The following is a 27,278-nucleotide window of genomic DNA, read 5'->3' on the forward strand; positions in this document are numbered from 1 at the left end:
ATATTGATACTTCTGTGGCTGAACTACTTCAAATCCAATTCATTTGCACCAGGATCATCCCTTTCTAATATGAGTATCGAAAGTCGCCAGAGAGTCTCAGGGCCTGCCTCACTTTTAGGAGGACTCTAGCCAGTCTGAGGCAGGTTTCCCCAACATGAACAGCACATACTGGACCCAGACATGAAATGAATGTCATCAAGGAGGCCACTGACCAACCTCTCAGTGATCACAAGGCAGCTGAGGGACTCTGGTGGGCAGAAGATTTGGGCAGAGCTGGGAAGAGAGGATCCAGAGAGAGAGATGGGAACCAGAAAAAGAGACAAGAAGAAGTAAAAGAGGCACATTCCCAGATGGAGCCATTTTATTTCTAAACTTGAGTTGAAACAAATACAGACTTTCCTATCTCCACCCTGGATTTTCATCTTATAAAATAGATTCGCTACCAAAATCCTTCATAAAATCTGCCTTCCTCTTGGCAGTGGGAAATAAACAAAAAGTCAAAGGTTAAAAGGTCATGCATAAAATATCATAGCCACCAAGATAATTATACAATAGTCTCAAATTCTTCACAAATCAACAATAAAACATTAAGACTAATTTACACTCCACGATATTTGCAGCACTTCAAGGATTTTTCTTCATATATCTATGTTCATATTTCACAAGCAACAATATTAAAAAAGACTATCAACTTTTTCATAAAATGGGAAAATGAAACTAAGCCATCATACTACAAAATCAATCTGCAGAGCATAAACTTTTTAATATAAGAACACCAATTGAAAGCAAATTCACCCCCCGCCAAAATATCTTCACCAGAAACTCAGTAGGCTTCCCAAAGGAGTTCTTAGCACTTAGGTTTTTGATTGGTTTAGCCTCTCTTATACCTACTGGTTTTTGTGTATCCTGATTCCCAACTGTTATTTTCCAGGGAGAATTTCAAGAAAGAACTTCAAGCAAGGTCTGAGGTGGTTCCAGTGCAAGTCATTGGACAAATTATTCACACACATAAAAGCTTTAATGAAGCTCAAGTGTTCGTTCGAAACAGTGGTTGACCCCTTTTCATCCAAGAGAACCCTTTAAAGATCTAGAATCATTTGTTATCTGTAATTACTATAGCATTTGGCTCATAATTCTGGGGGAACATATGCCATTTTAAGAAACTCTTTGCATGTATATTTCCCTTGTCTTTCTAGAGGTAGATAACCTCAAACTAAGGCCCAGATGTTGGTCCCTTCAAATGGTATAAAAAATAACCCCAATAGTATTAAATGAGGAGAGTAGCTGTCAAAGAGTAAGAACCAAAATCCTGGATTTTTAGAAAAAAAAAAAATCTTTGATGATATTTGTGTCTATGTATATGAAAAAATGACCTACAAAAAGCTCCCCAGAAAACAAAAAAACAAAACACTGGAGAAGAAGCCAATACAAGTTGCCAGTCTGACAGAATGGTTGCAATTTACAGTTGGAAGAGACCTCGTAGATTGAGTAATTCAAATTGCTGATTTTAGAGGAAAGGGAAAAAGACCCAGAGATCGTAAATGACTTGTCTCCGTCCATTAGCATGTTAATCTGCATGATTATTTTTTATACACACACAGGCACACACACATACACACACATTTTGTACATTAAATGCTACTGGCTTGTACAATAAATGAGAAATAAGGGTGCACATTTTCATTGTTTTGATTGCAGAAGTGAGAAGTGCCCCCCCTTTCAAAGCAGTGAAAAGGTTCCCAGAATTGGAGTCCCTTGCTATGCCAAAGACCTTCCCACTGGTAGTGAAGGCTTTACACGAAGTCAAGCTTGGGCTACTGTAACTTCAAGACCAGGCTGGAAGGAGATAAAAGAGGTGAAAGCACCAGGTGCCGATGTATGCTTCCCCCAGGAGAATATGAGCTAGCGTTCCTCTGACCACAGCGGGCAGAAATGAGCAGTGTGTGTCTTACCTAAGTTATTGAACTATAAACTTAGACGACTTTACCAGGTGTACTCATAGTTTCTAATTATTTTCATTTGTGATTACATATAAACATCGAAATATTTAAGCCTAATGTGTAGTAGTATTAATAGCGACTTTACCTTTTCCCATAAAATTACATGTTGATATAATTCTAAGGTAGTTTTTTAAAAATATCATTATTTTTAATATTCATTATAGATGTTATTCTGAAAAATCTTAAGTCTAGCTGCATATATTAACATTAAATAACTTAAAAAAATAAACAATACATTATATATACCAAAATAGCCCCATTTTAAAGCCACGTAAGTGAAAAAATTGAGTTTTCAAGAATAAACTAGACACTCTAAAGGTATTTTTCATAATTTCAATATTAAATGTATCTTCTTTTCTGACTATGCCAAATATATTACACACTGCTTTTGGTAATTTACATCAGAAGTATTCATTATGAAAATAAATAGGTTGGTTAGTTTGTCTGTCTTTACTTGTTCCGTAATGGAAAATTTATCCTAAATCTAAATGAATTTGCTCCCAGAAGATCTCCCCCACGGAGATAGCATAACCAAAAAATTTAACAATGTACAGATATCCAGTCCATGCAACTTTATATTTTCTAATAATAGTGGTAGAAAGTAACTTTCAAGTATCGTCCTAATCCAACTGGACTTTCAGATAGCTATCCCATAAAATTAATACTCTAAAGGAAGAAAGTCATTTGAGAAACTTGTCCTTGCTAGAACGCCTTTGCTGAAATTCCCATAGGAAACAAAACCATCTATCCATAAAGAACAGAGGGCACTTGGTACCCAGCACTGACCTGTACATGAACACAAGTAACACTGCTCTGAATTTAAAGTAAACCCTAGCAAGTTGAAGAAGAGCCCACATTTTCTTTACTCATTAAAGGTCACTATGTCATCCGCAGCTGGAAGAATTTCTTCTAGAAAGAATTTCTTGATGAAGACAGAACCCAAAGCTATTTCAGCTCCTTGTCCTGCTGTCTACAGCCATGAGTATTGGTAACAGTTTGGCTAAAACAACAACAGAGAGACTGGCCCACTTTGAGAACCAGCTTCCGACATTTTGTACGTACGTTTGTCAAACACATTTCCAAAAATTCAATTAACATAAAGTATGTAGGGAATAGAGATTCCATCACTCACAAGTCACAAGGGGAAATCAGTCAACTAAAAAGTGCATCTCTTTCCAAAGCAGGTGCAGGAGGTCAAGACGGGCTCAAGCATTCTAGAAATGTGACTCGTTTACAGGTTTTGATCCAGCCACTTGATGTAACTATTCCTAGTCCGGATTCCCACGGAGAAGTTGGTGGGCCAGCTGGTGAAAATCACGCAGCCGTGGAAGCCATCCTCGAAGTGATCTAGGGTCACCTCCACACCTGCGCTCTCCAGACGCTTGGCATACATGATCCCATCGTCTCTTAGGACGTCGTGCTCACACGTCAGAATGTAGGTCTTCGGCAGGTGCCGCAGGACTTCCTGCTCGGCGAGGAGCGGGGCTGCCCGGGCATCCAGCAGCTGAGGGATCTCCCGCACGATCCTGGTGTTGCCAGTGGTCTGCACGACAGGCTTGTAGTTCTTTGTGATGGAGGCAGGCAAGAGGGACGTCCAGTTTAGACGGGCCCTGAGGGCAACGGCCTCTTCCACGTCAAGTGAAGTGTGGTTGTTAACTATCATCGCCTGGACAAAGTCATAGTTGCCTCGGAGGTAGTCCACCCAGTACTTCACCATGACAGAACGGGGCAGGACTGGCGTGTTCACGTTCTGCTGGTAAGAGGGTGTGTTAAAATCTAAAGCTTGAAGAACCGGGTAAATTAAAGCTTGCACTTTGAGCTTGTTTTTGAGGTTGGCATCTTGAATAAACTGGAGAAGAGGAAGCAAACGCATTATTTCTTTTTGCATGGCTCCTTTCACAGAAACCACACCTTATAAAGTAGCTTGATGCCTTACTTTGCAAAGGGTAAAAGTACGAAATTTCTACCACCATGGGATTAAGTAATGTAGTTTAAAAAATAAAACTTCCCCCCCATCACCCACCACCACCACCCCGATCAAGCTGCTGGATATTTACTAAGAAAGGTATGATGTCTGAGTGGCCCCCGCAAATGTATGCGATCTCTTAGGTCCTAAACTCCCGTGCACACTTTACTTGTCTCTATTCTTTGGCACTAGCACGCCTTGCTGGGTATGACGGATGGATAACCTTATTTATCCCTTATTTAGTTCGGTATTCTCTGCAAGGCCCAAAAAGGCAATGGCTTCCTGGAGAGAAACAAACTAGTGTGACCCTTCCAGAGGAGAGGGGCAGGAAAGGCTAAAGGAATGGATGATGGGGCTCCACAGTGTTTGAGTAGGACCTCGGGATATCCCCTCTGATGAGCAGTTCGTGCTGGGTGAGAGAGACAGAATGTGAATGGTGCTGGCAATGTGCCCTCCGTTCTCCTTAACGAGCATGCACCCCAGAGCTGAGGCTGAAATGGGAACGTGAATGCCTCCTCCACCTCGGCAGATCTCAATTCCCCTACACCCCCACAAAATGCGAACACACGGCCTCATTTTAGACACAGTTCTCGTGTCTACGGTGATATATATATGTTCACACAACCTCTGTGGTCCCTGTGTTTTATAGGCGACTAAACCGTCTTCAGGCCATTTTAACTATACAATTTTGTTTCATGTCAGAGTTTAGAACCCCATCGCCAGGGAAGATGTCACTGTTCTATCAAAGCAAAAGGAAATGATTGGTTAATATCACTATTACTACGTGCCAGGAATTGTATATACATCATTTCACTAAGTTCTGGCAACAGCCCTGCCATCAGATGGCATTATCCTCATTTTCCGGAGGCTTAGAGATGTTAAGGTGCTTGCCCAAAGCCCTATAGCTCTCAAAGCAGGGGGCCTGGATTCCATCCCAGTTCTGGTTCCTTGGAAAGCCCATGAGGCTCTCCCCACTGCACCAGCACTTTCTTCTTACCACATTTGGACACAGGTATAGCAAACGTGGCAACGCCAGAAACCAAAGTTCTTTACAGACAGCAAAGGAGAAGAGACTGAGGTACACCACAGATAAGAAGGGGGATACTATTTGAGAACACCAAAAGAAATTTGGAGGCGAGAAGACAGAGCTGCTCTTCTAAACTTATTGAATCCATCAGAGGAAGAAAATGTATTTATCTTTGAGTTTACACAGCTGCCCAAAATTCCAGGTGCTCTTAGAGCTAGATAGTTTCCCAAGAATTTAACCTAGTAAGCTCAGGTGAACTTGTATGATAACATTTGAAGTGGCTGACCCATTTTAATTTTTTCTTTTGTATTTAAAAAAAAACTTTGGAGGAAACGCTTTTTAACTTTTCAATTTGACTCAAAGTTCTTAAGGAAGCAATCTTAGCGACTGGAATTTAAGCACAAATACATTTTCCAAGTCCGACATGGAACGGAAGCCAGGGATGCCTGATTTCTATGCCTATCCCTGAGCAGCAAGCGAGCCCTATGCAATAGTAGCCTTTCTTTCATATTAATCATAATCAGGGCCTTTCCGAGGACTGAGAGATGACACTTCTTTCATTGACCCCTTTTTCTACTTCAAAAAGATCTGAGAACTCTCCAAGTGCAGTCATTGGAATAACCTGGCCCCCTACCGACCAGCCCACCTGCTACGCCTTTGCCATACATGGTGGAGAATGTGTGTGTTGGTCTGCCCGAGGTAGCCAGAGCCCTCCTACCACCAGCACGACAGGGCAAGCTGTTACCTGCTGGCTCACAGCTGCAGCCAAATTCCCACCAGCGCTGTCACCAGAGATGCCAATTCTGTCTGGGTCAACCGAATACTCGTGTAAGACTTCCGGCTGCAGGAAATATTTCGTGGCACGCACAACATCGTGAATTTGTGTAGGAAAATAAACCTTTGGAACTAGCCTGTATCTGTGAAGACAAAAGTTGTATTCATTTAAGGGCTACACCAAGTCTTCATAGGCCATTTAAAGTTTAAGGGGCAACTGGTTCTTTTGACACAGAAATATGCAAGTGAGGAATTAAAATAAATATAAAGAGGTGCCTGGCTGGCTCAGTCGGTAGACCACGCAACTCTTGATCTCAGGGTTGTGAGTTCGAGCCCCACATCGGGCACAAAGCTTACTTTAAAAAACAATAATAGTAAAATAAATATAAAAATGAACCATCCATTTTCTTTTTTTTTTTTTTAAGATTTTATTTATTTATTTTTTGTCAGAGAGGGTGAGCACAAGCAGGGGGAGCAGAGGCAGAGGGAGAAGCAGGATCACCACTGAGCAGGGAGCCTGACGTGGGACTCAATCCCAGCACCCTGGGATAATTACCTGAGCTGAAGGCAGGCGTTTAACCGACTGAGCCACCCAGGCGTCCCAAACCATTCATTTTCTTGTAAATCAGATACTTAAAGAATGTAATGATTTTCTATTAGCAATAGTCCTCCCTCCCCCCTTTCTATTATCAGCCACCAAACAAAACAAACACCTAGACCATCACCAGTGGAAAACAAAACTTCAAAGTTAAAGCTGAGTGTTGATTATTAAGATATGGGTAGAACCACAACAGATTTTGAAATTTTATTTCTGGAAGTTAGTGATCCAATTCACAACACTGATGGATTAGAAGGTGACCTGTCAACATTAACCATTTCATTAGTCTCATGTTTAATGACTCCATATGGTATCCTTCATGATTTACTCAAGAAATAGAGTAAAACTACTCCGATGAAGAGGTCATGCCAGCCTGGCATTAAACCCAGGCAATGTGCTCACTCCCTGGGAGGCTGGAACGGAAAGGCTAGTAGCCAACCAGCAAACAGGAAGCCAAGTCTGCCAGACAGCCAGGACAGCCCTCTGGGACACTTCTGAGGCTTCTCCTATCACCCCACTTTGTAATATCAGAGTCCCTTTGGGATCCTACTCTCTATACTTTGTAGGATTCCTATGCCCTTACCAGTTTCAAAGAACCTAGTTTTGTCAAATGCCCCACCCATAATATCATCTTACAAATCCATATTTGCTGGTAGGCTCGGCGTGGAGGACCCTCTCAATCTCCTCCTTCTTTCCTTATTAATTCTTACTCATCCTTTAGGCCTTACTCAAGGGGTTGGCCTCCTCTAGGTAAAGTTCCTTGACTAAAACTCAACTTGCTCATGGGGCTGAGCTGGGTACCACTCCTTGATACTTCTACATGCTGGGGTATATTGCTGTTCTTTCTGCCTCGTCTTAAAATGATTTCTTTATGTATTTCTTCTAAAGGGTGTGTTCTCTGATATCGGGACTGTGTTTTATTCATCACTGCGGTCCCAGTATCCATCAGTGTGCTAGGCACATAATCATGCATCCAGTAAACCCTGAATATTAACGTACCTCCCTGTTGCAGACAAAAGAAACCGAGGCACCCAAAAGTTACTTTATTTGTAAAACAAGTCAAACACAGATAAAAAACAAGGTGGGATAGAAACTAATTACTTAATTAAAATCTAATAATATTAAGAATTCAGGTCTCTTAATTTCCATTTTATCTCGGAAACAAGTTTCCCCCCAATATAAAATCCAGCTAGCTAATTAAGTATTTTGACATTCAGTACAGATACAATCAAATGGACAAATATTTGTGAAATACTCCGAGAAGTAGTGAACTTTGATCTGGTTACTCAAGAATGACTGCGTTTTGTTTTGTTTTTTTAAAGATTTTATTTATTTATTTGACAGAGAGAGACAGCCAGCGAGAGAGGGAACACAATCAGGGGGAGTGGGAAAGGAAGAAGCAGGCTCCCAGCGGAGCAGGGAACCCGATGCGGGGCTCAATCCCACAACCCTGGGATCATGTCCTGAGCTGAAGGCAGACGCTTAACGACTGAGCCACCCAGGAGCCCCAAGAATGACTGCGTTTTGAAAATTCTAAATGCAATAAAAAAAATTCCCTTAGTGGTTGCCTTATAATGGACAAAATGATTTTTCTAACTTCCTTTTTATTTTTCCATTTGTGGACCAATTAATCGTCCAAAATGTTTTTTCTCCGGTTGAATTTCATTGTGTCCTAAAGTGGCTGCTATACTATTGGTTAATGAGTGAAAGGAGTAGGAGCACACCATTTTGTCCACTAGATGGCGCCATCTCATATGATTCCATTTACCCCCAGTTCTAGGACAAGATCTCAATGTTTGAACTTCAGTTTTGCCAAGCTGAGTTCTTTTTTTTTTTTTTTTTTTTTTTTTAAGAGAGAGGGAGAGAGAGGAGAGAGTGGCAGAGGGATCTCACAACACCGACATCACAACATGAGCGGAAATCAGGAGTCAGTAGCTCAACCAAATGAGCCACCAAGGCTCCCCTTACCAAGCTGATTTTTTTTTTTAAGCTTTTATTTGTTTATTTGAGAGAGAGAGACAGAGATAGTAAGAGAAATAGCGAAAGAGAAAGAATGAGATCGAGATGGGGAAGAGAGAGAGACGCAGGTTTCCTACAGGGAGCCTGACCCAGGACCCTGGCTGGGATCATGACCTGAGCTGAAGGCCGATGCTTAACTGCCTGAGCCACCCAGATGCCACCAAGCTGAATTCTTAATTCTTTCAATGAAATAAAAACAAATGCACTTCATGACTCAAGTAGTGACAATAAAGGCTATTTTGTCTCAGCAAGATTCCATATGCCCAGGTTTTCCAGGTAGCTCAGGGTGTCAGAACACATTCTACCTGTACACACACATGAATTGAATCGTTAGATGTTGTTTCCCAAAAGGTCTTAGTGACTCTGAATCAAGAGAAATTGGTAATCTAAAAAAAACCTTGCTACTGCCTCAATCTTATCAGTCGATTAATAATTGGCTCAGATAACAAAGTAAACAACAAAGAAACAAAGAGTCGTAATAGAGTCTTCCTGGTTCCCTTAAAGATCTGTCTCCTAATCACCTCCTATCTTTGTTTACACTGGAAACTTTCTCTGGTTTTATTCAATAAGAAGGGACACTATTTTCATAGATTAGAAAATATAGTGAAACTGTATATGTCTGAGGTTGCCTAGTGTAAGTTAAGCCTTCAAAGTTACTTGAAATTGACCTGAAGAGTATAGCAAAAGTTCTGTAATATTTTTGTAGACACAGAAAACTCAGAGTCAGGAGAAAATTTATGAGTGCTAGAGCCAAACAGAGCAAGTATAAATATATTTATCTGATGCTTTTGTTTAAAGATATGTTCCTGCAAAGTATGAAAAGAGGATTCTAACTTTTTTAAATTTCAAAATTATAGATAGACCTTGAGTTAAAGCACCTGATGAATTTGTGGCAAATTTGGTCTTAGTTTGCCCAACTCACTGCGGGGATAGATGACTTTGCAGAGCTGGCTTCTGCCTGTTATTGCACACGCCTCCTTCTAGCAAAATTTGGTTGTGAACTCAGGAATGAAGCTTAATCAATTTAATAAATGCATACCCTCTACAAAAATTATCTTATTCCTGCTAGGTGAGGCACCCCGCCAAGTACTCTGCAGACGTGTCTCACTCACATCGCAGGGCAAACCTGTGGGTTTAAGGAGACCATGAGGTCAAGGAGCATGCGTAACTTGTCTACAACAGCGGGTATGTGGCGGAGCTGTGCAGTGAACTCACCACTGACTTCAAAACCCACGGGTAACCCCCGCCTTAGAAAATTTTCTCCTTCTTCAAAACCTACAGCCTACATGTGTTTTCTCATTACCTCACCAAAGCAGGAAATTCTCAGAACTACAGATTTCTGACATCCCAGAACATGTCTCATGATTTCAGTAGTTTTGCAGTATTCTCCAACAAACCACCTACCACAATGCCTGGCACATGGTACATCGTTAATAACATACTTTGCTTTCTTCCACACAAAATTTTAAAGATATTTATTTTGTACCTTTTACATATAAAATATGTCATAGAGCACTTTATGTTGTGAGAAAAGTAATAAGCCATACGGCTTTAAAAACATAAAAAATTGTTCCTAACCCACCCACTCTCAGGGCACATTTCTAAGAACTCCACTTCTTGCATTTTATGCATGGCTCAGCGTTTCTCAACTCTGTGCGCACCTGAAGATAATCTTGGGAGCTGTACAAAAACACTGAGGTCTGAGCTCCTCGACAAAACGTTCCAACTGGGGTGGAGCCTCGCGAATCCGTATTTGAAGGGAAATTCCCCCAATAATTCTGATGCGCAGCCAAGGTTCAGAAATATCACCGAGTCCAGCCATACTGGCACTGGTCTGTGAACACATTTCCCTGTTCCCATCCCCAGTGCTTTGGTCTCTCCATCCTCCGAGCCCTTCCCCAGCAAGTCTTCATCCAACGTCCCTATCCTGTAAGTCTCATTTCAAATGCCGCTTCTTCCGTGAAACCTTCGGAGAGCCCAGCCAAAAGTCACCCACCTTCCTTGGAGCCCTCTAAGTCTCTCTGACAATAGGTTACATCGAGGACACCTCTATTGCCTCTAGTAGTAGATGAAAAGTCGTAATTACATACTCAAGAGTTTGATGTCGGCTCCTGTAATAGTTGGACTATTGTCATTCAGCTAGGGAGAGCTGATAGCAAAGGCTTGACCCATTGGGTAAGAATGGCATTTAAAAGAACTGACAGAGGTCGGGATGCTTTGCCAAAATCCTAGGAGCGATTGAGCCTAGAACTGTGCCCCACTGGGATCTGTTGAAATGAAGCTATTCTCTGATACACAGTTCACAATTGAAGACTTGGGGAGACTTACTTAAGTACACAGCGGGGATCTCCCCAGGCTCTAGGTGTTGATCTAAACTGCCTCCCATTCAGATGCAAATCTTGCCTATAACTGCAAGGGTAGATAAAGAGCCAGAACACTCCCAGGTGGCTTTGAAAGCCCAAGCAGGCTTGGTGCCTCCTCCTCTGACCTCCTTTCTTTGCGTGACTTCGGGAGCTAAACATAGCTTTCTCGAGTTCAGGTGTGGGTGGAGCTGGGCTGCACACCCTCGCTGTGGTTTGCAGTAACAGGTGCTCTGCAGCGGCAACACAGACTTGTTGTAAAAGCTCCGATTACCCCCCCAGTCCCCCCCCACCTGCTGCTCCCCCAAAATTCTCAAAGACCTCAACCACAAGAGAGAAACCAATGGATTTTTCATGTGACTAGAAAACAGAGATGGGAAGACATTAGTTAGAAAATGTCTAAAAAGGAGAGATTCATTAGTCGATGACAGGGAAGAAAACAAAACAAGCTACTTCTTAAAAGAAGCACAACATTAGCTTTCTCTAGTTTTAAATTATTTCTGATGCCGGCCTTTAGATTTGCTGAAGTTGGCCTGGGCTGAGTGAAAGGAAAGTCTTCGGCAAATCTTTCCTTTCCTGGAGGAGAACTTAGGAATTTGGTCTTCCTGCCTTCCAGGGCTGCCCAGATAGGAGTGATGCATGAAGATTTCTCAGCTCAGGACTCAGAAGAAGAGCAGAAAAGGAACAGAGAGAAAGCCACAGCCAGGTCACCATTCACTCTGTGTTTTTTTGAGTACCTTATTCGTACAACTATTTACTGAGATGCGTGTTGTATCGGGCCTCCTAAAAGCACTGTGATTTTGTCAGCTTGCACTCATCTAATTTTATGAATTAAAAACAACAGAAGCATAAAAATCCCACTGCTGCTAACTCTGTTAGCAGCAAACTTAGAAAGGTGCTGCAGCTTCTCTTCCATCTACTTCAGCAACATTCTTTACAGCCCTGTAAAGTTTTAAGGGCTCTGCACACAAGGCCACCTGACATTTGATGGAACGGGACTAGATCTCCGTCTACATAAAATAGAGAGTTTGAGTATAGTAAAGATTTAATTAAAAGCAAAACGCAACTTAAAACAGTTTTCCATATCCAAAAAAGCAATGTAAATGCCTTGTAGGATTTAATTATAGAATTAAATAGATTTATTCAATAGAATTTAATAATATCCCGCATGCCTACTTTGCTATTATCTTGCATTTTATCTTAAAAAAAAAAAAGAAATTAAGTTTTCCTTTTCTCTTACATCTTATGGTTCCAGTACTGTGTCTTATTATATAAGCTACAGGTAAAAAGGTACAATGTTATAGCTCAACTGCACTAAAATTTATGAAAATAGGTTTATGAATATAAAATTGGACATTCACAGATTATATGAGGATACATCCACATATCTTAGGTAGTATAAGATGAACTTTTGTATTTATTTAACAAATACTTGCTGTGCAATTAATATGTAAAAACAGCATGGTGTTACAGAAACAACTGAGCAGAGGCAGGGCCTCATTTTATAACTTGAGACCTTATCTACCTTAGTTGCTGGGTCTGTCCCCAGAACTGTGGGTGTGCCCCCACCAGCAGCACAAATGGGGGCATGCCAGCTCCTGGTACTGGCTGCGTGGGAGCGATCCATTACTGGGGCTGACCCCAACCCTTGCCTACCAGCTTCCTCAGGTTAGAATCCTCCCCAGGGCCACATCCCATAAGAAGCTGATCCATGCCACCACCCCCCAACTCCCAGGGGCCTAAAAGATAAGGAGCACTTGTCCCCAGACAGCTCCTGCTAGAAGAATTCCAGGAGAACCAAGTGTCTATCATCCTCCTAACACTCTCAAGGACATCTACTTTACTTTCTTATTTTCCTTTGTCAGCACCAGAAATCTCTCCACCTGTCTTCTCTTGTGTTTCATTCCCTTAGTGCTCTCTGCTTCCTCCCCTTCCTCCAAGCCCTCTCATTACACCACTTTGAACACCCAGGACCAACTCGATTTGTCTAACTAGATTCTGCTCATTCTTAGGAGCTCAATGCAAACATCGCTGACTCCAAGACATGAATTTTCTGACCCTTCAAACTAGGTAAGACCTTACCTATTTGATGCCTCCGTACCACTTAGCTTTCTACTTCACAACACTTATCACAATTTAACATTGCTTTTTCATTGTTTATTTTCTCATCTAGGTTGTAAACTCCCCGAGGGCAGGAATTATGTCTATCTTACACTGTGATGTCAGCAGAGTGTAACATAGTAACTGGCACATAACAGAAATTCAATAAATATTTATGGAATAAAAGAAAGGGGAAAGAGATGAGCAGTGAGAAGAAATAATGTTCCCAAGTTAGACCTCTGAATATACTTTCCAAAAGAAACACGATCACATGATGTTGGCCGTACCTCAACTAGAGCATAGGTTATGTGGTTCTTTGTGAGCCGGTTAGCCTGGATTCTAACCACCGTAGCTCTTGACTTCTGCAAAGAAGTGTGCTGTGAGCTCCAAACACGTGTTGATAAATAAATTTGTAAGTCTATGGGCTACAGCGCTAATCCTCCAGACTTGTCTAGTGTTTTAGAGTATCTGCAGCCCTTTTAGCTCAATTGTCCAAACTGATAGTCATTAACCTAATTCAAAGTATGTTTACTTAGCATATATGTTCTAAGTCTTGTACTGGGTGATGGGAACCAGAGGAAGGAAGACAGGATTTCTCTTCCTAGTAGCTCACATTCTAGACACACAAGAAGGATTCCTTTGCCCAGTTTGCACATGACAGTGAATGATTTGCCTGAGGTCAGCTGGTCATGGGTACTTGCCTACCCCTGTGATGGGTCCCAGTGATAAACTTATGGATACCACACCACAGAGACGGGGCACAATGGGAAGTTTAGATGAAAGCAGTCCCTTCCATATTTAAAAGAAATCTTAAAAACATCCTAGCTATCCTTCTGTGTTGTATGATAAGCCTAGACTTAAAAGAACACCTATTTTATGTGAGACAGATGCCCACAGGGGGAGACCGGCACATAGGAAGAATTTAGACATGTTGCCCCTTGCTTACATTGAAGCCTGGATGGTAAGGCCTGTGTAGGGAATCCTCATGGTGCCAAGTAAAGCAGGCGCAGTCTCCCTCCTGTCCTTAGGCCTGTGAGGAGCCGGAGCTACACAGGAAACCACTGGAAGGTCTCTGAGGCTGGTTCCTCAGCTCTGAGCTGTAGGGCCTTGCTCCATAATGGGGCCCAGCTACTTAAGCAGACCCTGCTGTCCTCTGGCTGGCTGGCTGCCCAGGCTAGACGCAGGCCTTCACTTGAAGGTTCCTGCATTACAAAACTGTACCGTGGGTCCTTCGCTGATCTGGGAGGCCTGCGGAGAGGCCAGGGCCGGCCAGGAGCTGTCCAGAGCTGTCTAGGAGGCAAATCTGCTCAAGAGGCAGCTGCAGCACTGCTCTGCGGGACTCTAAGCCTTATGTTCAAGGATCACCGCTGCCCAATGACTTGGGAGGACGGCCCTTCCGAGAGATTGCAGAAGAAAGGATTCTCTTAGGTCTCAGATCTGAAGCAGGGGCACAGAGGGGATGAGCCATGAACAGAAGAACAGCAGGCAGAGAGAGGCAGAGGGAAGAGGAGCTCTGGATAAGCTTGGAGCATGGAAGGTGGTCGATGTGATCATAGCCCTGTCACTCGGCATTATCAGCGTCCTTCAATACTGGCTGGATACTGGGTCAAAATAGTATAGGGGCCTCAGGACGCGGGCTTCATGCCTCTCTCTATTTATATAACTGGCTAGCTCCACAACCTCATTTCCTCATCTAAGAGAAAAAATATCAAAATATTTATCTTGGGTGATGTATATGAGAATTAAGAAAGACTCTATTCATTCGTTCCATAAATATTGATCGAAACTCGCTATCTGCCAGCGATGTTTCCAGGCACCAATTATTAACAATGAACAAAACAGGCCAAAATCCCGAAAATTTCTGTCTCCGGAGAACGAACTTCATCTATTTCAACTCAGTACAATAAATACCTAATAAGTTGAATATATGGTCTCTCAGAGGTTGATGACAGTTTTAGAGAAAAATGAAACAGAGGAAAAGTGGGTTGCAATTTTACATAGCAGTGTCAAGGAAGGCCTTGCCGGGAGGATGATCTTGGAACAAGGATCCGAAGGAGGAGAGACAATGCGTGTAAGAGCATCCGCACAGGGCCTGCCACGGAAGAAGCGGCATTATTTTGTGTTATCGCCATCACCGCAACTGTTATAATTCTTATTCATATTCTTCTTAATACTATTAGTAATAATGACGACAATAACTGCATCGACTGGGATTCGTTGAACACATTCTATTTACAGGGTCTGAGTTACAGAACGGAACTCCAGGGGGAATGACTTTTCCAACTCTGGACTGGTTTTTCAATTTTAAAAGGCAGTAAACAAAATTATTTGCTGTAGATAACTGATTGCATATTTTTCTCAGTTTCAGTTAATTCCTTTTGCAGAAGTTTTCAAAACTAAAATAAAAAGATAATTCGAGGTGTTATAAAGCTAGTTCAAGAAATTGCAAGTTATATCAGAATCATTTCATGTGACCTTGGGCAAACCCCTTCATCTTTCTGGACCTGTATTTTGCCCTGTATTTTCCTGCTTGTAAAATAAAGTAAGTAGATGGTTATCTAAGATCCCTTCCTAAAAACTATTTTTTCTATGACTAGTATTTTTCTTTGCGAGAGAGAGTATGCAAGGGGATGTGGGGGGCAGAGGGAGAGTGAGAGAGATCTTAAGCAGGCTCCACGCCCAGCACACTTAACCCACTGAGGCACCCAGGTACCCCACTATGACTAGGCTTAATTACTCACTCAACGGATACAACGACAGCATTCAGTTCTTCAGCCATTGCTGCACACAGTTCATCATAATACCGGATTTCTAAATGAGACAAAGGAACAATCAGCATTAAGCAAGTTCTTCAATACTATCCATTCTTAAATTCTGCTCATTGTGGATTGCGGTTAGACTTGGACTTAAGTTATTAATAATAAAAAATAATAAATAAGCAAATGTGAACATATGTCTCATTAATAGGGTTACATATACAGATGTAAATTCCATCTGGTTTCTGATAAAATGTAATTAGTATAGAATAATAGGAAGTCCACATTAGATTACCCTTGAATGGGTTTTTAACTAACTAGACATTTATTTCATAATAGACTATATGAAATGCACCAAATTAATTCTGATTTTGTAGCCTTCCAAAAATCACAGCAAATAAACAGTTTCCTCCTTAGAACCACAAAATTTTTGTATTAATACTTTCATTTGCTGCAATTCAATTGAATTCTTCCAATTTGAAGAACAGCATATTCTGCTTAAGCCAACATATAAAAACTAGAATTTTAGGAAGTCTTAGCATTTCTTAGAAAGAGGATCCAAACGTTTGCAGTGACAGAAACAATTTTAATAACTACATAACCATCTGCCTAGCATCTCCAGCCCAAGCTCTTCCTCTGGCAGAAGTGACCAGTCAAAATCATGTAGACAAGGCCAGGTGGGCTTGTAATCCATGCTATTCATGCTATTTACACTTACTGGTCTCAGGGAATGTCTCACTTGGCAAGTATCCAATACTATAGACGCGATCATTTCTGTTATTCACTTCTGTATCCTCCTCCCCTAGCACACATTAGGATAACCACAGGTATAGATTTGTACATAACTGTTCGAATATTGGAAGTCCTGCACCCCAGGAAACCCCTCAGTCCTGGACAAACTTACATACTTCATAAACATCTGTTGAAAACATGAACAAATCCATGAATAAAAGAATAAATAATGAATATGAAATGGGATTACTAGAAAAAGGTATGCTTTTTTGGCCTTTGCCGCATTAAAAAAATGCTATTTAAAAACACAAACAAGGAGTGCCTGGGTGAGTTCAAGCCCTGTGTCAGAATCCACGCTGGGTGCGGAGCCTATATTAAAACAAACAAACAAACATACAAAACCCACAAACAAACGGGAACAAGTTGTCATTAACTTTAAACCTAGGGGATGCTGGGGCACCCGGCTGGCTCAGTTAGAAGAGCATGTGACTCTTGATCTCAGGATCATGAGTTTGAGCCTCCATGGAGTGTACAGATTACTTAAATAAATAAAACCTTAAAAAAAAAGCCATAGGGGATGCCAGTAGCTTTGGGCTGAAGATGAGAAAGTAGCTCCATGATAATTACAGGCAGAGATAAGGCCCTTACTTCCTCCTTAGTATGCTTTCTGCTGGGCTGTTTCACTTGGCTGCCTGCCATTTTGAATGTGTTCTGCTCATGAAAGTTATCAAACAACAAAGAGAATATTCTTGAATTTTTGCAACATTGTTTCCTTTTAATAGTGGTATACCTTTTCTATTTTCATCTTCGTTTTCATTAGCAGATGAAATGTGGATGAGTTAACATGTACATTCAGAAATACAGGTCCTACTTCATAGAAAAATGTCTTCAAAACACAAGTCGCGAAAGAGCTGCAGATAATTTCCTCATATTCTGGCCCAGTGAAACTTCGACTTGTTTTGGTGCTGAAAGCTATTGTCAGCACTTCGCATAAGTTAGCCTATGATTTAGGTCACAGGAAATATTTTCAAAAGAGTCTGCCTAAATTCACAAGCAATAAACAAATAGGCAAAACCTTTATGTAGGGTAATCATATAATTAATCATCCAAGACAGGACCCTTTCAAGTGTGAGAAGGCGACACTATTAATAATTCTGCTGGGATAATAGGAGTAACTGACACTGTTCAAGGGAACCAAGGCAAACGGTCCTCCTCTCCTTACCAGAAAGGAAGTCAAACTCAATCACACATCTCTCCCAGGGCCAACCACAGCCCCCAAAGACCCGAAGGTGACTAGGACATACTTGCACTAGCCAAAGCCCAGCCTCCTCCGTGGATGTAAACAACGCCGCGTTTCAAAGGCTCTTCTGGCTTGGGGGAGCCCTCAAACACTCTGACTTCCACACCGTCAAAGTCAGTGTCGGTCACCTTCACCTGAGCCGATGACCATGCGCTTTTCTTGCCAAAAGAAACGATGATAAAATTCAGTGCGAGCAGATGATGGCTCAGGCCCAGGCAGTGTATCAGGTTGCTCTGCAGGACGAGGGAGGGAATACAGAGGGAGAGAACACCAGTCAACCTTGTCATCACCAGAGCCACATTCACCAACTCCCAGTGTCTGAATTATTATAAGCAATTGCCAGTATTCTTGAGGACTCACTGGCCACTTTTAATACAATAACAAATTATATTTGCTTTTTGCCTTTAGCGTTTGCAAGGTGTTTTCATACATGAGATCTTATTTTTTGGATCAGTTCTGAGAGGGAAATTGGACAAGTATAATCAGTCCGTTTTACCAAGAAGGCTTAGAAATTAAGCAAACATGAACATTTAGCTGGATAAGTGGTAGTTCTGGGACTGAAAACTAACACTTGTGAATTTTAGGATTTAGTCCTTTACTCCCCCCTCTCAATTAGCACATCACAGTTCCAACAACCTACTAGGAATGGAGGGAGAATACTTTATTTAAATGTCAATAAAAAATATGGAAGTTTCATATTTACTGTAAGTATTTTGAAAGTGTTTTGCACCTTATATACTTAAGCATGTCTGTTGTTTTGAGAGTGAGGAAAGAAATGAGTGTGTGAGAGGCCAGGAGTAGAGGTAACTCTGGCCTCAGCATTGAGAAGCAGAACACCTCAGACATTACCAGGAGCTTTTCAGAAATGTGCAAGGAATAAACAGTCTGCCATCACTTCCCCTTTGAACCTGAGGGCATTGAGCTCCGGCATTAAGCATTTGCAGGAAGTTATCTGGTTAGAGAAAGAGCAAAGAGAGAAGAGACCCAAGTCATCCACCCAGCAAAGACCCTACAGAGTGTATTCCCCTCTTTCCACATCTTATACAAGGTCTTCCTCTTGAGTGCACTTATAAAACTGACCTCCCTGTAAGACTTAATGGCCATGTTTTCAAAGCCAGAGAACTGGAAGCCATCCGACAGCCAGTAACTTGTCCAACTAGAGAGGCTCACAAGTGTCAAAGAGTGATTGGAAACTTCCCTGGCACAGATGCATGGATTTAGATACTGTATCTCTTAGTGGCTCTCAAACTAGGGTAGAGGGACAGCTAGAGAGTAGCAGTGCCCTTCTGGAAAATAGGAAACAGAACACTGGTGATTAGTGAAATATGTAATGCCATCATAAGGTCAAGGAAACAATGTTACTAGTAGCAAAAATCAGGACTATAAAAAGTCTGTGCTACACCATAATACGGCTTCCAGCACATGCCTGGGGTGCACTGGTGTGCTGTAATACTGATCCCCTCACTCCTGGGAAGCCAAGGTCCTGAGAGCCCCTTACCCTGGTGTCCCATATAAAATATTATTATGGTATACATATGCCCAGCCATGAAAAGAGTTGGAAAGCACTGCATTATAAAACCATTGGCCAGTGTTTATGAAAAACAAAAACAACAGGCAATTAATCTAACCATGAAGAGCTAGGCCAGTAATTTCATTAGTATTTGCTTCTTGGCAATATAGCAGCAGAGCAAATAAATATTAATAAAATAATTCAATTTCCGTATCTATCAATTGCCCAAATTTATTGAAAAAGTTAAAACAACTCATAATGTGTTTGCTATGAAACAAATGTGTGTGATATGAAATAAATTCACACACACGCAGAATTCGAACCATTAATATAAGGTCCTTGGCAAATTGGGAAAAGGCAATCATCATTTGAGTTTCGTGGTAAAATGTCAGCCTTACTGGGGAATATTGATTTCCACCAAGACATAGCTAAGCATCACTGCATTCACTAAGATTTCTAGAGTTCACACATAAACCCTTGTCAATATCATTATCAATTAACAGAGAACACACAGGAACCATTCCATTTCTCACAGAACAAGTAGCTTGACAGGCATGAAATGATGAATATAAACAAAGCAATCGCAGGCTTGGCTGTGTTACTTTCTGGACTATTTTTTTTTTTTTAAGTTAAATGAAGACCACTGAATACTTAAGACAAAGTATATATGAGTTTCCTCAACTATAGGAAACCTGCAAAACAGGTGAATTGTCTTTATATCACAGATGAGAGAAGATTGTTCATGTTACAGGCAGCCTACCTCCAGTTTCCTTTATGCTCTGCAGGCTCTGAGTGCATGCAGACATGACTCAATTTGTCCATACCTTTTCCAAAATACCTCTGCCAGGTCGGCTTACGATCATTCACACTAACAGAATTTCTGAACAACTATCTGCATTGCTCACAATACTGGCAGGGTGAGGTGGGAGCAGAAGTGTTGATTTGAAAGGGACAGTTTATATGGGAGAAACAGAGAAGCAGAAAGGAGTAAGATAGGGTCACACAGGTGCTAAAATAAAGCGGTGCTGATGCTTGGAACTGCGTTGATAAATCAGAGAATGAAAAATAGTTATCCTCCAGAATATACCAAGATTATTTCAAAATTTGAAAACAGAGACACTCACACAGTAATCTGTCACCAACCACTCTCAGTATTAACTATTGTTAATAATAGTTATCACTGTCTGAGTGCCTACAGTGCTAGGGTAGGGTAGTCCTATTCAGGATGGGATGACATTCACATGTCTATGTGATATCATGTGGCATGAAAAAATTATAAATATTATCTTTTTTCTCCGATACGTACTGTTTCCCTTAGCTCTTCTCACTGCTCCCCTACCATCCCAATCTTTCTGTAGTTGTTACTTCTGGGAGGCGGTATGAGAACAAATAGCAAAGAAGCAGGAGTGACTTCATACTTTTGATTTTCAAAGCCTATATCCTTTGGAGAACCAAAAATTAGACATCGATTTAGAAGATCACATGATGAATAAGAAGTCTCCTAAAATAGAAAATGATTCTCCAAACTAAGTAGTGGGAGAGGGGAGGAGAAAGTATTGGAGACGAAGTGAGGAATGTATGGATTGATATCTCAAACCCAGTCAAAAGAGAATCCTGAGACACAGCAACCCCCAGATATGTCTGTGGAATCTGACATTAGTAGATACATGCCCTGTGCCCAGACAGAACCTTGGAAGGAGGCAAGACCCTAGGGAAGAGTGGCTGCAAGCTATGTCTAAGAAGATGGTGCCTCAAATGGCCTCAGAGAGTTCCTCAGGCTTCCACTAGTACAGGGGCAGCTGAATGATTCCATATTCCAAAAAAGGCATAAAAGTGGCAAGGGCTGCATGAGTGTCTCACAGATGGACCTGAGACCACCTTTCCATTAGCCATGGCCCATTATATGCTTTCAAGGATCCAATGGGAATAGAGGAGAGCATTAATGAACTCAAAGGGCTCTTGTAAATTAGAACAAAGGATATTCCAGGACAATGTGTAGGACTCAGACACCAAAGACCACAGGGAACAATGATGTGGAAAAATGACGTGAGCTAAGGATGAGTACCCAGATGGCCTCCCCCCACTCATTATGCCTCAACATTGTATAAGGCCCTCTGAAACCTAAAAGTAAACAGCAATTAGGGGAATACCTAAATTTATGGGAATGAAGTTCTACCTTAAAAACGTAGACTCAAAATACAGATGAAGTTTTATTTCTTGCATCCTTGAGTTTGTGAAGTGGGATTCAGATCCACCCCAAAAAACATTCTCGAATTAACAAAGTTTCCTGAAATCTCCTTAGAAGTAGTTGGAAAATTCCAGTAGCACAAAGAAGCAGGCCAAGTTTTCAAAGCCCCACAGGTTGAGAATTGACCAATTCCTGGCCAGTTGAAGTACTCTAGGGCAGTGCTATGGGTCTTAAAACTTGCCCCCATAACCATTCCAGGATCTAGGGGAGAAATTCTGCCTCAGGACATGGAAGGGATGAGGATACTCATTATACCACAGTGGAACCAGACACAACAGAAAAGGTGGGCCACTGGCTCCCTACCCACGCGCAATGGCTGAAGATCAAAGGACAAGCAAGAATCAAAGGAAGCAAAGCGGAAGCTGTGCTCTGTTTATCAACATACAAGTTAGTTGTTACGTTTGTGAATGGGGTTGTTCTCTGTTAACGCATTCAACATGTAAATTATGAAGTCGATTCCACGGGCAGGGAAGCTTAAGGCAGGGAGAAAGAGACAGTCTTCAGGAGCTTGGGGAAATAGAGGAGAACCAAGATCTGTAAATAATAACTAATGTTAGCCAAGCAATACAAGCACGAAGGGAGAGCTAGATAAAAGGTTGCACGAGCTCAGAGAAGGAAGGAATTATTTCTGTCTGTTCTTCCTGGGATGAAATCCGGTAAGGCTTCTAGCCTAAATTGTGGCTTAATGGAAGATGAAGCATGGGTAGCAAAAAAAAAAAGCGTTGGAAACCAAGATGTAAAAGTGTTGGGCAAGTGCTATAATTCAGAGACCTCCCGGAAGGCCAGGTACGTAAGGCAAGTGGAGGCGGGGGAGTGTGGAGATAAAAGGCTCGACCTAAGAGGCACACATAGCGCTGAGGTCAACAGCACACCCTCCAGCCCTAGAGTGCCTGAGTGAAAGGCCCAGCGCCCCCAGTTACCAGTAGTGGGAACTTGGGCAGGTTACTAAACCTCTCTGTGTCTGGCTTTCTCATCTATAAAATGCTAACTACTTCAAAAGATAGTTGTGAAGCTGAAAAAAGGTAAAAACACCTAGAGCAGCACCTGGCACATACTAAGCTTTATATGAATTGGATATTACTATTATTATTTTTTAAAGATTGTATTTATTTATTTGACAGAGCCAGCGAGAGAGGGAACACAAGCTGGGGGGTGGGGAATGGGAGAGGAAGAAGCAGGCTCCCAGCAGAGGAGCCTGATGTGGGGCTCGATCCCAGAACGCTGGGATCACGCCCTGAGCCGAAGGCAGACGCTTAACTGCTGTGCCACCCAGGCGCCCCTGGATATTATTATTATTATTATTAATATTATTATTCCCCTGATCCAGAGATCTTTGCAGGAAAAAATGTGAGCCCAGGGACAGACAGTCCAGTGTTTCTAGGGAAGCTGAGACTATCATTTTTCCCATTATGTACATTTGTTTTTAGGACCACGCTGATTACCAAGTTCTGAAATTATTATGGGTTAAACAGATGTAAAATAATTATCTGTAAAAAGTTCATTTGAAGGCGCCTGGGTGGCTCAGTCAGTTAAGCATCTGCTTTCAGCTCAAGTCATGATTCCGGGGTCCTGGGATCAAGACCCTCGTTGTTGGGCTCCCTTCTCAATAACTTAGCCTGTGGTCAAATTTCTACATGAACCAACCACATTAAATACTTAAAACATCTATTGTAACTCACTACACGCTTCATTTCCCATATTCAAAGTTCAATTCTCTCAGTGGTTCTCCAGTTTTACCAGTGATGGCCACTTTATGCTGTCAAACAGCTTTTAAATTCTCCTATTCAGATTCTGGTCTATTTCCCGCCTCTTAAAAAAAAAAATCATGGAATATCTGCATGAAAATTATGGTCATATTCTTCAAATACTGTGAAGTTTGAGTGTATTTTTAAATGCAGATTTTTTTATTGCCACACAAATTATATGACTCACACTTAAGCCCAAGTGATTCACTAATGAAGAAATTTTGTTTTACAAAAATCCATAATGTCTGTGGCAAGAAACTACCAAAGGTCAGACAATTATAATTCAACAAGTATTAATTAGGCACCTACTATATGTAAAGACTCTGCTATATGCTGTAAGAACACAAAGGTGGGTAAAAGATGGACTGAGAACCTAAGTGGTTAAGAATTTAAATGTTGTCTGGTTCCCTCCCTTTCCCCAAATTTCCATCTCTCCTTAAGCTTTCACAGTTCTCTGAACTTTCTCTGAGACTTCTAAGGAAAGTCCTCTGATTTTAAAGCTTTGATTCATACTACTTTTTTTTTTTTTTTTTTTTTTTTTAGTTGCCGACAAAACAAAACACGCCTGCAGGCACATCTGGACTGAGGACCACCAGTTGCAAGTTCCGGTGTAGAGGTAATCCAGTCTGACTGAAGGTATAGCTGAAAGATAGTGGCAGATTAATGCTTTTAAGTGTAGGCCCTAGTTGTCAATGGTGAAATAGCAAATATTCTCGGACACTTTTTTTTTTTTTAGTGAGACTATACTTTGGGAAGAATTTCAGCGGTGGTGTATACAACAGATTGGTGGGAAAAGAGACTGGAGGCAGGGGTAACAGCTGTAAGAATTTGGCAATTCTCCACAGGAGGGAAAAATGTCTGCCCCAGGAGAATACAGAGGAGGAAACATATACAAAAGAGATCACTGAGGCAGAGTTAATGGGCCTTGGCACCTGCTGACAGAATGGAGGGACTGGGATCAGGTGGGCAGGCCGGTGGGATACATAGAGAAAGAATTCAAAGTTACTGGAGGGTCTTCACTTGGGGTGTGAGAAGCAGAAAATACAGGCAGAAGAACAGTCAGGGAAGGTAAGATAAGTTCCATTTCAGAATTGTTCCATTTAAAGCCAATGGAACATTTAGGTGGATGGGTCAGAGATCCAAGGAGTTCAGGCCTGGCGGAAGAAGTCAGAAGTAACTGTTAATAACTCAAGCACCACACAAACATGGGGACATCCTAGATGTTCACAACAGATGATTAGGATACGATGCAGAAACTTCAAGAACAGAGATATGGTACCCTAAAGTACAAAGGTATGTGACCCAGCCTGGAAGAGAAGAGACGGAGGCTGTATCAGCTGAGTTTAAGTGTTAATGAATGTTCAGTTGGCTGGAGATTGAAGGAGGGTGGGAAAAGGCACACAGATATTCGTGGCTGTGGGACAGGTGTTCCACATTTCAGTCTTCCGTCCACCACCCACACTTTGCTTCACAAATACTTGCCATCGCTTTCCTCCAACAGGGGTGGAAAGTCATCAAAGTGTTCTTTCCTATTCCCACCCAGATTACAAGTATAAAAAGAATTCCTTCACTTGCTGAGGCTGGATCTCCATTTCAGCCCAACTCTGATGAAAGGGCGGAGCCGTCTGAGCACCATTTTTGGAAGGCTTTCAGCCACATAGTAAATTCCACTTCCTTCGGGAAAATCAACTTCCTTAGGGAAAACAGGAGTTGTAAAATTGAATAAAATAAAAACGGAAACTTTGGGAACACCATCACTTCAAGCAGACAGTGGGCAGACAAGAAAGAACCCGTCTTTAAAAGATCACTCCATCCTCCCTCCCCCCAAGAAAGAGGAAGAATTATTTATTAGCATAGCAAGAGAAACAAGAGACTGGCGAAGTTAATGGGGAAGACAGTTTCAAGAAAGAGCAAGTTGTTAAACGTCTAAGGGGAGGCCAAGCAGGTCATGGGTGTTGGCAGTATGGTCATGGGATCACTTGTGAACCTGGTGAACCTAATAAGACCAATTTAGTTAGAGAGATAGGACTGGGAGCCAGACGGTATTGCTTTGCAAAGTGAGTGGTAGTGAAGAAATAGAGACAGCGAAGATAAATACTTCCACTGTAGAGATTAGGAAAGCTGTAAGGTAACAGGCTAAGGGAAAGTAAAGAAAACCTGCTTTGTTTTGCTTTAGATGAGAGAGACTTGAGCCTGGTTGTAGGGAAAGAGCCTGTGAACGAGGGGAGACAAAAGTTACACAGGAGGAAAAAAAAAAAAAAAAAAGACAAGTGAATTGAGACACTGGAGGAAGAAGAAAGAGATCCTCGGAAGGACCGGCCTTGAGGGAGGCCGTGGGGTGAGCTTGCGGTAGGTGGGGAAGGAAGCTGAGATGAATCTTTAGAAGTTGACTTCTGCTGAGATCAGTTCTGTCTTTACCTAAAGCAGACAGCGGCTTTTCAAAGACTGCTTGCTCTCTTTGAAGGCAACTCATTACAACTTGACTCCCAGCCCCATACCTCTGACAAAACTGGCCTCATTGGGTTCACTAATGACTCCACGACTCCCATTGCCAACACCAATGACCTACCTGGCTTCTCTGTGGGCATTTAACAACAATTTGCTCTTCCTTGAAACTCTCTCCCCCCCCCCTTTTTTTGTTTTTTTAAGATTTTATTTGTTTATTTGACAGAGAGAGACAGCCAGCGAGAGAGGGAACACAAGCAGGGAGAGTGGGAGAGGAAGAAGCAGGCTCTTAGCAGAGAAGCCTGATGTGGGGCTCGATCCCAGAACGCTGGGATCACGCCCTGAGCTGAAGGCAGACACTTAAGGACTGTGCCACCCAGGCGCCTGAAACTCTCTCCCCCTTTAACTTCTCCAATATCTTGTCTCTTTTGCCATACTAATAATGAATTCCTTTGGGGGGAAGTTCTTTTATTGATTATTTCTTCCTCTCCTGCCCACTGGTCCTTTATGTGATGGTGTTGCCCAAGTTTCCATTCTTTATTTCATTCAGTTTTACAATTCTTGCTTTCCCTAAGCAAGTCAATGTACTATTATGGCTCAATGCTCAGCAGATGGGAAGTGCTTACCAGCAGTTTATTAAATTAGATGGCTCTGACCTCCATCCATACGCTAATGACTTCTAGATTTCTATCTCCAGTCCCTGATCTACCATTCTTAAGCTCCAGATTCATATTTCCAACCATATACAGGATCTAGCCTATAAATTCTTCAAAATTAACATGTTCTACTCTCCCTTCTTCACCTCCAACCCAACAACTCCATTAAATTCTCAATTAATAATCTAACCATAAATCTAGCTTCCAAGCTACAGACGTTGATATTTTCTTCAGCTTCTCCCTTCTCTCATATGATATCCAATCATTGATTCATGTCAATTCCATCTGCCAACATTTTCTGAGTCTTGCTTTACCACTAGTCTCTACACCAACACACACTGCTGCCTTGATTAGACGCTCATTATTTCCTGTATTTGCCTATTAACTTGAATACTAGAGAACTCTTTTTCTATTACCTGCTACATATTGCTGTTAGAGTGCTTGCCTTGAAAAGTCAATCATGTTACTTGGCTGCTTAAAAACCGTCCATTGACTTCTAGGTTCCTACAGAGAAAAATCTGATTGGCATGTTCTTTTTTTTTTTTTTTTTTGACATTTTAATGTTTTATTAGTTTTACATAGGTGACAAAAACAATGAAAAATCAGAGCAATGGTACAGTAAAGGGTTCAAAAGGAATATTCATTAAGCAACATTACTGAAATGATTTAATTTATCCAAGTTACTTTTAGTATCCAAGACATGGAACTGGCGCAGATGAACTTGTGTTCCAAGGGTTTATCTCCTGTATGGTCACGTTTCCCCTAAATCTGGCCATAGTACCCCCCACACTGTGGACTTTCAGGAAAGACCGATGAATAAAAAGCTATGGCTTAAGCTCTTAGGATAACGTGAGATGCTTCGCCGGAAAAATACTCCAAAAGGAAAGACATTTCTCTAAGATCACCTGATTATTAGTTGAGGTCTTTAAAGCCTCAAAATGAACAGTTTTTTAAACTTTCTTTCTAGAAAGTATCTAATTGAACCTTAGAAAGCTCATTGATTTTTGTAAGTTTCATCAGCAGCAAACTCCACATAATAATT

At 41.5% G+C, this 27,278-nt stretch overlaps 1 protein-coding gene across 1 annotated transcript in view; it reads right to left on the reverse strand.

Moving 5' to 3' along the window:
• Nucleotides 1-343: 343 nt before the first annotated feature.
• NCEH1 (neutral cholesterol ester hydrolase 1) overlaps nt 344-27,278 on the reverse strand; it is a 59,494-nt gene continuing 32,559 nt past the window's right edge. Inside the window, exons 2-5 of the mRNA XM_026498468.4 lie at nt 17,637-17,865; nt 15,586-15,655; nt 5,739-5,910; nt 344-3,849 (exon numbers count right to left, since the gene is read on the reverse strand). Coding sequence (XP_026354253.1) covers nt 3,232-3,849; nt 5,739-5,910; nt 15,586-15,655; nt 17,637-17,865 — 1,089 coding nt within the window. The 3' untranslated portion in view covers nt 344-3,231. The remainder of the gene's footprint in view (nt 3,850-5,738; nt 5,911-15,585; nt 15,656-17,636; nt 17,866-27,278) is intronic.

The sequence above is a fragment of the Ursus arctos genome, unplaced genomic scaffold, assembly GCF_023065955.2.
Source record: "Ursus arctos isolate Adak ecotype North America unplaced genomic scaffold, UrsArc2.0 scaffold_4, whole genome shotgun sequence".
NCBI classification, from domain to species: Eukaryota; Metazoa; Chordata; class Mammalia; order Carnivora; family Ursidae; genus Ursus; species Ursus arctos.